This window comes from Larus michahellis, chromosome 8 (assembly GCF_964199755.1).
Source record: "Larus michahellis chromosome 8, bLarMic1.1, whole genome shotgun sequence".
Classification (NCBI taxonomy): Eukaryota; Metazoa; Chordata; class Aves; order Charadriiformes; family Laridae; genus Larus; species Larus michahellis.
The window spans coordinates 49744194-49755779 of record NC_133903.1 but is presented as its reverse complement, the minus strand read 5'-3'; the positions used below and the strand labels follow the sequence as shown (position 1 = coordinate 49755779).

At 41.2% G+C, this 11586-nt stretch overlaps 1 protein-coding gene across 6 annotated transcripts in view; it reads right to left on the bottom strand.

The window, feature by feature from the left end:
* Window positions 1-4656: 4656 nt before the first annotated feature.
* The window catches only part of ELAVL4 (ELAV like RNA binding protein 4), an 83044-nt gene continuing 76114 nt past the window's right edge, over window positions 4657-11586 (bottom strand). For all 6 annotated transcript variants that reach the window (XM_074597614.1, XM_074597616.1, XM_074597615.1 and 3 more), the window contains exon 7: window positions 4657-7415. In XM_074597614.1, the coding sequence (XP_074453715.1) occupies window positions 7088-7415 (328 nt within the window). In that variant the 3' untranslated portion in view covers window positions 4657-7087. The remainder of the gene's footprint in view (window positions 7416-11586) is intronic.

The window sequence follows — 11586 nt, the reverse complement described above, 5'->3', positions numbered from 1 at the left end:
TGCAGGTTTCCACAGCCTTGTTTAAATTCAAGCAAGGACCTTTTTGCACCAACTTTGCAGGATTTCATTTGTGAGTTGTACATTTAATTCTCCGCAGCAGATGGTGATGTGTGGGTGTACTGCTGTATATTTGCAACAGATTCCTTATCCTACAAAATTAATTAAGTGTCTCATGTGCTGATTTAAAATCAGAATGGTATTGTTCGTAAAAAGCTAATTCTTGCATATCATTTTGTCGGGACCTGTGCAATTCCAACAAAATGTAAGGGAAGAAAAGTCTAAGTGCCGCTTTAAAGCAAACGGATCGCGGCAGCTCTCGTCAGTCATGATGCGCAGACTGGAGAGCTAATGATCTTGTGTGTTTAAAAGTCACTTAAGTAAAATTAAGTATTTTGGGCCCTGGTGGCAGGTTCCCCAGATGTTGCTATGAAAATGGTTGCTGGGGGGGCCCTCAGCCACGCTCAGGGACACACAGCACAGCCACAGCCGATGATTTCAGCCCCTTTTCCTTTGGGGGTTTCTTTCCTTATCAGGGATTTATTTTTAAACGATTGCTCTGTCAATGGCATTGCTTATGTTTATTTGCAAAGTTTAGGAGCTTTTTTTTTTTTGCCCTTTTTTTTTTTTTAATGTTTGTTTCCTCCTAATTTGACGACGGCTCACGTCTTTATGAAAGCTGTCACTGGTGGCGTGCACCCGTGCCTCGGCCACGCAGCCAGCCCAAGCTGCACGTCTGGGTCTCAGAGGAGAAAGAGATAAACGTGAGGGTGAGCAGAGACTTTCAGCAGAGGTCAGGCACTTCCAGAATCGCCAGCCCCATGTCACTGGAAGGGAAGGATCCCAGGGCCTTAATGGTTGCAGTGTTAAGCAGGTGGGCAGGATGGATGAGGTAAGGCCGAATATAGTTATTTGCCTCCTTCTCCAGCCCGAGTGATGGCTACTGGGCTGCTGTGAGACAGGGCTGGTTAGTCAGAAATGATTTTTAGGAAGTTTGCTTCCTTATGTTCAGTACAGGATGGACACAGGGGGATGCCGTGCACCACACGGGCCAGGTAAGGTGATGGCCTGAACGGAAGATCCCCAGTGAGCTTCCCCTGTGCCCTTGGGGGTATTAAGAAAGAACCAAACAAAACTTGTCCCTCTTGTCCTTCAGACTGCGGAGCAAGGCTGGGTGGGCAGGAGCACCCCACGGCAGCCGGGGCTGGCCACGACGCGTCTGTGTAGCGGCCATGGCGAGGGTGTCCTGCCAGACGGGAGGGGGGCGGGGGCGGGGGCTGCCACCTGCACCAGGGGTGCACGGCAGCACCAGGGACCTCGAGGCTGGTGGCTGAAGCGTTTGGGGACAAGCCACTTGTTTTGGTGACAAAGGCTTCGCACCCACCCCAAAGCAGTGTGCAATACTGGGGTGCACCAATGCTCCTCTTATCACTTTGGCTTGCTCTATAACTGGGGGGAAAATCCCCATGAGCCAGCCTTGGGTTGTGTTTGCTGTGAGTGAGTAGCAGTTGGGCCACCATTAAGGAGATTTATTGTGGAATAGATGGGAGAGAGGTTTTAGGATTTTACTGTTTGCTACTGCACAAGAAATAATTTGCAGCCCCATAGCATTTAAAAGCTGAATGAAATTCAAGATGAAATATATTTTAAGTCCTTTAAAATACGCTGGACCGGTGTTTAGAAATATCAGTGATACCTTAGGGGCGTGGTAGGCAGAACTTCAACCCTTGGCTCAAAAGCAGCTGTTTAATCTTGTGTGTGTGTGTCCATGTCCCCGTCTTCCCACTTATTTCCACTGAAAGAGTATTTCAGAAAATTGCTAATTTGAGAGTCAGAAAGAACCAGTCTGATTTGTCGTCTTCAATTGTGGGCATGTTGAATTAGTTTCCCTTTGTATGACCCGTCCTTTTGGTTGCTTTCCTTCCTGCAGCTCTAACACTTATCCCTGGTAGATTTACAGGCAACGGGCTTTTTGAAACTCAGGGTTTGGGTTTATGGGAATAGAAACAATTTAAGCTCAGTGACTATTTTTGTAGAGTAAGTTTCCATTTGCCTGATCACCCTGGTACCTTTCTGCACTTGATCCTGTTTGTATTTCTCAAGCACACCAGTGGCACGCCGTGTTTCTGGGAAAGGGCTCGGAAGCACGTGTTGTCCCAGCGTGCGTGTTCTCCTGGCTGTTGAAGTACCACCCCTGGGCCGAAAGCCGTTTCTTCAGCATGGGGCCAGGGGTTGCAGCCCACAAGGATCTGCGTTATGTGTGTCTTTGAGTGTGGTTACTTTTTGCTTCCTTCCTGCAGAAGTTTCTGTTTGCCCCCAAGTGATTTACCCCCCGTAAGAGTTACTAAGGCTCAGCTGGATGGGCTCCATCACATCTTCTGGGTTTAAGTCAGTTATTTTTAGAAGAGAGATACCAGCTTAGTCTGAGATGTCAGAGCTTTCGTGAAGCTATGCTGGATTTGGTCTCCTTTCATTTTGCTCTGTATGCACAAAGAATTACTTCTGTGCAGTGAGCTCCCTCTGCAAGATCTCCAGGGCAGGGAGCGCATCTCTTCTGTCGTCACGTGCTGACCTGGCTTTACCTCATCTATCTGTGGTCGCACCAGTGAGATACGTAAGTCAACAGCCTTGCCTGTCTCCTGCTACCGGTGATGGAGAAAGGGGTTCCCCGCAGCACCTTCTCGGTGTGCCTCTCCCCGTTAATTACCCCGAGGCGGATTCAGGAACCCAGGTACCAGCCTCTGCTAGGTGCGGTGCACCCAGGGCCCTGCCCCACCATCCCCATGGAAGCCATTAATGGCACCAGCGCATTTGTCTGCGACAAATCCAGTATCACTCAGGAAGGTGACTTCCCATAGCAGTGGAGAGTCTTCAATTTTTGCTATCTTGAATATGCCAGGCACCACTTTCAACACACGCTCCCGTCTCCGTTCATTCAAAGCCCGTTACTGTGCCCAAGGTAGCTTGATGTGGAATATGAAGTGAACACACTTGAAACGCCCTCCCCCAGGTGATTTTCCATTTATGCAGCAGGCTTGCTAATTGCAGAAAGAGTGATTACCCTTTGAGGAAAGAAATATAAAACTTGATTACTCTGAATGAGTGTTAGTGAAATTTGGTTCTGATCCCAGCTGGGCAGAAACTGTGTTTCAGCAGGACTTTCTAAAAACACTCACATGGGATCAGTGTAATGCGACATGGGCCTGACTGTGACCACTTTTATCCAGCGTACATCTGCGATACTCCCAAAAAGCAGTAAATTTTTCATACCAGATCCTTCCTTGGGGTATGTGTGTATGTGAGCTTTTGTACAGCTCACGAAGGTCACTAACGTGGGCTGCATGGCGTGGAGGAAGAGGTACCTTACACGAAGGAGATACAGAACAGCAGCAGCCAACCTTTAGGCGTAAGCGGGAAAATAATCTGGATCAAAACTGGCCTCTCTGAAGTCAACAGCAGAACACCAGTGTGTACGGTCACGTTTCTGTCTTAAGAGCACCTCGACCATACGGTGATTTTCATCTCCCTCCTTTCCTGACAGCCCAAGGCACCGAGAAAGGACAGGAAAAGAGTGTAGGCAACAAACCTAACAAGTGCTCTAAGTACACAGTGTTGTTTTGTAACAAACGCTATTTACTACGGTTCTTTCTTACATGGACAGTGCAGTTTTTTTTAAAGATGGGCTGGTGCATGTTACAATGTGTTATGAAGTGTATGTATATATGTATATCAGAAGTGTGTGTATATACATATATAGATAGATGGAAGGATGATGTTTCAGAGCCATGTCTTTGAACGGAGCAAATTAATAATGTCTGCGTTTTACGATGGAAGGGGCAGGTTGATTTAAGGATGAATTAAGCAAGCTGTAAATTTAAGAACAAACTCATTCTGTGGCCTGAAATTAATTATTATAACCAACATGGTAACTTAATCTCACAAAAACACGAGTTTATTAATAGGTGAAGGAGCTGAAGAACCACACCGTCCCTCCAGCCCTCTTGATATAGTTTTCCTAATCTCGGTTACGAAATTCAATGCTGCAGTTTTACAAGGTACATATTCTCCATTAGTGAATGTTACAGAACATAAACATGAAGTGAATATTTGTATTAATGGGATTCAAACAAGTCAACTGAAAGAAGTATCAACTCTAGTTGCAACACATGGTGAAAAGAATCAAGTCTGGAATGTGATCATATATACTGTTGTACAGCAGATAATATGTACACTGTTTCATATTGCATGACATTCATAGCATATTCATAGAAAAGTCAAACTATATGATGGCTTAAAAACTGTATTAATGCCAAAGTTTGCTCGCTACTTTTGTTAAGTGTTGATATTGACTGAGTTAATATTTTCCATTGTGTAAAAATACTGTATATAGTAGAAATCCGTCAGTATCTTCCACATTCAAATAAATAAAGTTACAGTTACAGTTTGGTATTTGGTGTTCAACATCTTAAATTAAATGGCAGATTCTTTCTAACCTTCGGAAGGAAAAACAAGTAATGAATATGCTCAATCTGGTTGGACTAGCACGTTTCTCTCTCAAAGACCTTGCTTCCGAAATCAGACTCTACCATCCACCTCGCCTGAGGTGCGGCTGGGATTACTAAAACATCTGAACACGGTTAAAAAGGTGGAAAGTCCATAGCCATTCTACACACTTTCATTTATTGTCTGGACAATTAAAGTACAAATAATTCAAACACAACAAGGTTATGAAAAAAACATTTACAATACTTTCCCTCAGAAATGATCTAAACTAGCAAGGTTAACATGAAGTCATTCATTATAACTAAAGTATACAACTGCCTGGTCCTAAGAAAGATTTTTTAAATTATTATTATTATTCAGATAGTAAAACACATCGTAGAGAAAAGATTCTGACATGCCTTCCCCACTAATGCTTAGCAAATGCATCAAAACTTTCCCAGCAAACTGCGCTCATTCATAGCAGATGATGTATAAAGGTTTCCCTGAACATTGAATGAGTGTTCCTTTAAACTAAAATCTAACATTGTTAAAGTAAAAAACTGATAAAATTATGATGCAGCCTTTGCTTTAGTTATTTGTCTACTACAAAAGTTTGCCTCTTCAGTGTGAAAAAACAATACTTAGTCTACATGCAGTTAGTGGGTATAGCATGGAAAAAATGCACAAAATAAGCACAAGTTATAAATAACCATAACGTTTTATTACCATTAAGACTAAACTTGTATTGAAAAGATTTTATATAACAAGACAAGAAAAGCAATAGCAAATTTAACTATCAACTAGATTATGCATAGCGAGTAACTGTTTCTAGTACTCAGGGAAGAGCATGACCCTTTTTTGTTTTAAATATATAACCGTACAAAGCACAAACATACTAAAATGATCAGTGCACTGGACATGGGAGAGCACCCCCTCAGTCATTTTGTTCCCTTAGCTCTGTTTTCCCCAATCTGAATTACATTAAAATAAAGACCCAGTTGTTTTCTTTTCTACTGTGCAGTAAGAAAAAATATTCACAACAAACATGACAATATATCAAACAATATTTCTACACAAGTTACCTTGATACCTCTGTCACTTAAGTATCATAAGAAAACATTTTAAGACATATACAAACAAAACTAGCAAAGTGTTACAACTTATAATAAATTAACCAAAAGAAAAAATAACTTTATATATATATATATTTATATTATATATACACATACACACACAACAAAATGACACAATAATATGCTTCTTCCCATAGTTTAAGTAAACAAATAAGTAGACTAGCCAAACTAGCTATATTTGATTTTGGCCATATGCATCACATCGGCAATTAAATAAATAAGTGTTTCAAGCAACATAAACAGTGTTCCAAATGTGCCAACACAGCCCAATTATATTAGCTTGGGCTATAAAGTGAATTGGAAAATTCTTAACAAATTTAAAGCAAATGTATTTTTTCTAAACACATTACATTTAACTATGATACTAAGATATGTAAATAATTTTGTAGCACCTACTGCTCAAACCAAGGAAGTTTTTGATCAAAAAATTAATTTTTTTAACTTTTGTTCTGCTGATATCCCATACTGATGACTTAAAGAAAAACCGTCTTGCAACTCATCTCCTTGCTTTTGGGTTTTGACTGTGGGTAACTGCGTGCCTGGGAAGAACACTCTCCCGTACTGTATTTAATATTTTTATTACATGCTATGAAAAGATACGAAGATCATCTGTTTGTAGCCCATCCTTCAAAAAACAATCTACTAATCCAGTTTAAAACACACATCTTGATCTCTAAAAAGTTACCAGTGCAGTATGAACATGACAAAGTTGTCAATTTCCCCTAAATTAGCCAGTCAAAATATTTTTTTTCTCAAATCCAGATTCTCTTGTAAAAATTCTTTATATTTTATAAAAATAGATTTTTCTTGAAACCCATTTTCAGCAAAGAGACCACCTCTTTGGCAACATTGTTAATGTTATTTAAATTGTTATGTCATCAGGTATCCCCCTTTACCCCATTCCCTAACAGAAGACTGTTTAGTTCACATGATACAAAAGAAAAAAGGAAAAATAAAAAAAGTTGCAAAATTATGTTCTTCTTTTTGCAATTTTTATTGTTCCTCTTTAATTTATGTGGGGGGTTTACCAATCTGATTCAATCGATATTTTGAAAAAAAAGAAAAGAAAACAAAAATCTTTTTTCTCGCCTTTAATCCCATTAGTTTGTAAAAATTGTTTTTTGTTTTATTATTTTTTCAAATGAGTGAATGGTCATCTTAAAAAGACCCACCTTCAAGGAAGGTAGTAAAACTAGCTGGCCGGGTAAAAATCCCTGCACATTGTTATCTATGTATATTATATTCAACAACGACAGCTATGAAAGAACATTCAATGCATCAAAGGTTTTTTTTTTTTTCTAAGCATTATAAAATCCTTTCCTGTTCCTCACAGGATATCCAATGTTTTAATACTTAGGCAACACTGGCTTATAAAGTCCATGGTTGAATATAAGCCTTGAAGAGTTTTTTTTTTGTTTTGTTTTGTTCGTATATATATTTATATATATATATTTTAGTAAGTAAGGATATGAAATTCAGGATTTGTGGGTTTTATTGGTTTTAAAGGAAACTTGCAATACTCTGTCTCCTAAACGGTATCCATTAAGGCTGGCAATCGCCATGGCAGCTTCGTCGTAGTTGGTCATGGTGACAAAGCCAAATCCCTTGCACTTGTTGGTGTTGAAATCACGGATCACCTTGACATTATTGACTGCTCCAAAGGGACCAAACAACTGCCACAGCACGCTCTCATCCGAGTCGGGAGACAAGTTGTAGACGAAGATGCACCATCCAGTCCCAGTGTGACCAGGGATATTCATTCCGACAAGGCTCGTCATACCATCAATTGTGATCGGAGAAAACCTACCAAGTAAAAAGAGGGGTCTATTCTAAATATATCTCTTGGCACAAGCTACATGGAACCAAGACTTTAAAATAAATAAGCCAATGTTAAGGAAGGTTCTTGATCCTATCCCTGGAAGATGACTACATGGCCACCCTTGGTCTCTAACTCCTGCTGAAGTGGAGGGAGCTGTACTAAGGAACAGACCAAATCTGGGCATCTTCCTTCAAGGATGAGCCCTACTTAGATTTATACAAAGATCTAACAAAAGAAGTGCTTAAGAACAATCTAAGTCAAGAAGGGCCTGCACGTGTCGCTATAAACGTGAGTTCATTTAAAAAGGCCTGTAGGAATTTGCCACTTATTCCCATCACTAAGACGGTATCGTTTCAGGGCAAAGGAAATGCTTTACCTCTTACTAGTTTGCAGTGAAAAATACCCAAAAAGCTTCAAGACTTATTTTAGAGATTAATGTGAAATGCCATTGTCAGGATTCAGCTGTAACAGTAGCCTCTTTAGCTAAAAAAAAAAAACTATTAAAGTTTAGAGATGTCTGTGAGTGGTAGATTTTTAATTCTCCTCCTCACATAGTTTTTAATTGACATACACAGGGACAACACCCAGTTAATGAAGTCCTAAAGCTGACCAGATAGTAAAGAAGATTTATGCAGCAACTGTAGAGTAAGTAAAACAGTGCATAAAAATAATTAATGAGCATGTCAACTAATACCTTCATACTGTGAGACTTCATGTCCATGAATTTAGGTTATCCGGATATTCAAGAGAGAGACAACCTCCTAGAAATCTAAACTAGCACCCCAACTTGCCCATCTCATTGTCTTTTGGGACCTGCTATCTTTAACTCGAACATCTGAATTGGGAAGCTAAAGCCAGGGAGTGTGTTCATGAACGCAGACCACCATAGAATATGGGTGGGATGGGATCTATGGAGGTCATCTGATCAGCCTCCTGCTTGAAGCAAGGCTAACCTCTCAAGTTAGACCTGCTGCTCATGGTCTTGCAGAGGAAAGTTTTGAAACTCTCCACAGATGGGAACTCCACTGCTCAGCCCCTGCTCCAGGGCTCTACCATGAATGATTCTCCCTTATACTCAGCTGAGTTTCCCCTCCCATGACCAGTTACTGTTGACCCTTGTCCTTTCGCAGTTGACCTCTAAGAAGAGCTCAGTTTCATCTCCTTTCTAATGGCCCTTGTAGGTAGCTGAAGACAGCAGTCGGGGGCTAAACTCTTTATTTGTCTTTCCTGAATTTTGCCACATTCCTCCAGCTTGTCAAGGTCTCCCCAGTGGCAGCTGTGGCCAACGGCATGGTGACCGCCCCTGCTTCCTCACCAATTTAGTGTCACCCGTTAATGCAAGGAGGGCGCATCACAGCCTGTGACTCAGGTTATTAATGAAGATGTTAAGCAGTATCAACCCTCAGGATCAACATAATTTTCCTTTCATCAGTTTGGAAAAAAATGACACGCTTTCTGAAGCTACACTTTGGGATATGGTTTAAAATAACAACTGCACAGAGGAAACGTCTTCATAAAAATCCAGTTTCACATGTACCTTCAATACGATGAGTTTTAATACCAGAACTGAATAATAATTCCTCAGGATTTTCTGAGTGATGACTGAGGGAGTGAAGGGGGGAGGACTCAATGTCACCGAGTGAGCTCGTGTGCTCTCCAAACCCTCTCCTTTTACACTTACAATATTGCCACACACATTTCGCAATCTGCACGATATTATGCAGCGTATATTAAATAGCCATAAAAGAAACTACACACTTGATGGCTGCTCACCATTACGTTGACTTCTGATAGCACTTTTACATGTATTCAAGGAAAAAAGACACTTGGAATATACACCTTAAGCTGAGGAACATCACTGGGGTGTAGCTACGCTGTACATGAGCAAGTTCGCAACTGCTCACAACATTGGATCCTCAGACATACGTGCAGGTTCGCAGACATTGTTTATTAAAAACACATGGCAATTTTCCTATTGAACTTCACTTCTGCAAATCCTACTCACCACGCTTTAGTTTCTCTCCTGCATACTTTAACCAGTAACAACATCATAATGGTTCAGCACAGCTTTAACCCATGGTACTTCCCCAGCTGATGAAAAAAAAGACAGCCGGATACGGCCACTTTATACGGCTCCTTCCACCCTACGTGGCACTGTAAATCAGAAGGGCAGGGCTGGGAGCTTGCAGAAGCCAACAGCTTCAGCTTCTTTTGAGGTTTAGAAGGTGGGACTTTAAGCCCATTCCTGACAAGTGCCAACTGTACCAGCAGTGTAAGCCAGCAAACGCTCCTCTTCTGCAGTCTTTAAATTTAAGAGGAAGTACATGACCAGTGCAGGCACCACCCTGTAAGAGGTGACGTTGTGAAATCTGTACATGTCACACAGGGTGTTATGAAGTTTTGCATTTTTAAGGGATGATGCATTGATGGAAAAGGTTAAAGAAGTTTCATACAGTTCACTGGAGAGAGGCTTCTCCCTGGAAACCTCTAGGAGCTATGCAGCTTTCAACTACGTATGTACCAAGAGCACAGGAGCTGCCGTACATCCCAGAAAACGGGCACGAAGCTAGCGCAAGCGCACTGACACAGATACAAGATAACCTAGTGCATAAGTGGCTTTGCTACTAGCAAGTGATCTGATCCAAAATTAGTATCAATAAAACTTTTTTTCCACACCAGCACATCTCACTTTCCATCAGTACCACATAATTAACCACATAATTAACATGGGGAAAGAATGAACTGACCCCCAAACCCCAGAAACGCCACACCATGGATGTTTCAGAGGCAGTTTCAGGAATGATCAATACAGTATTTTTTTGTGTGACATTATGCCTGCAAATACAGGGTTTGCTTGTGCAAGTAGAAGTTTTCAGGATTTGCTGGGAGGAGAAAACTAATTCAAGATGCCAACGAAACAACTTAAAAAACCCCAAACGCTGTTGTGATTTAAGATTAACATTGCAGACTGAGTATTAAGAAAGCAGATGCGTAACCCCCAAAGACAGGTAACTCTCTCTCCCTCTGTAGGTCACGGGAGATCAGAATTCAAGCCCTCACTAGCTCAGAATAAGCCCTGCTTGTCCTGCCAGTCCAATTCCAGGGAAAGCAGCAGCAAATCCAGGGAAAACTCCCAGAACAAACCCATCCTTCTGACGCTTACTTGTACCTGACAGATACCTGAGGCTGAGAGTTCTGCCCCGTTTTTCGCAATGCATCAAGAAAGAAACAAGCGGGGAGAATGCACAGGAGAAGCGGCATGCGACAAACTCAGGTGGTAAGTTCTGACTCATCATATCACCATCACCACCAAGGGTACGGCACACGTAACGAGCGTACTAACGAACACCAGGGGCACTGCTTCTGGGAAGATACGACCGCCTCTGTTTTGACTAATACTTTTGTAAGGAGTCTTAAAATGTCTGATTTGTACGATAGCTCTACTGTGGCAGTAGTTAACCCCCATGTTACTGCTGGCTACTAGCTAGTGTAAGGATATACTTACCATACCATTTTACAGGGTGAGCTTTCAAAAAGCTCAAATAATTTTCAAGTATGGCGAGTAGAGCATTTCAGAAGATTAAGAAGTATTTTCTCATCTTAATTGTGGGGGACGGCTGGAGATCTTACAGTAACATCAGGAGTAAGACTACACCTTTGTTTTGCTGTGAGGTGGCCTGCGTTGACACGTGCCATTGAAAGAAACGCTAACAACACGTCAGCTCATTTCAGCTCCGGATCAAACATTGAACATACTCATGAAACAGCATAAATGTTTACAAATCAGCTGAGCTTTATCACACATGCGGGCACATACACACGAACACAGAGCTATTTTGAACAGAAAAAAAATCAAATCTCAAGCACCGAGAAAATTTCAAAGTATTAAACCTGTAACAAAAGAAACTGAGGGCTGATTGAGGTGCACACAGCTGTATTTTCTAGTCAAACTTGTGAAGCCACATGTAGTAGAAAGAAGGTCTTTACTGTGAGATTTAGACAATAGCAGCGTAATTTTGTTTTTGACTGTTAGGTTTTCCATTATCAGATGATTGGAGATGAGTTAAAAACTTAGTTAATAGTTCTGAATTTGGAAAAAGTGCCATTTAGCAAGACGGCTGCAGTTTGAATGTTTGTAGCTGTTGCACCTAAACC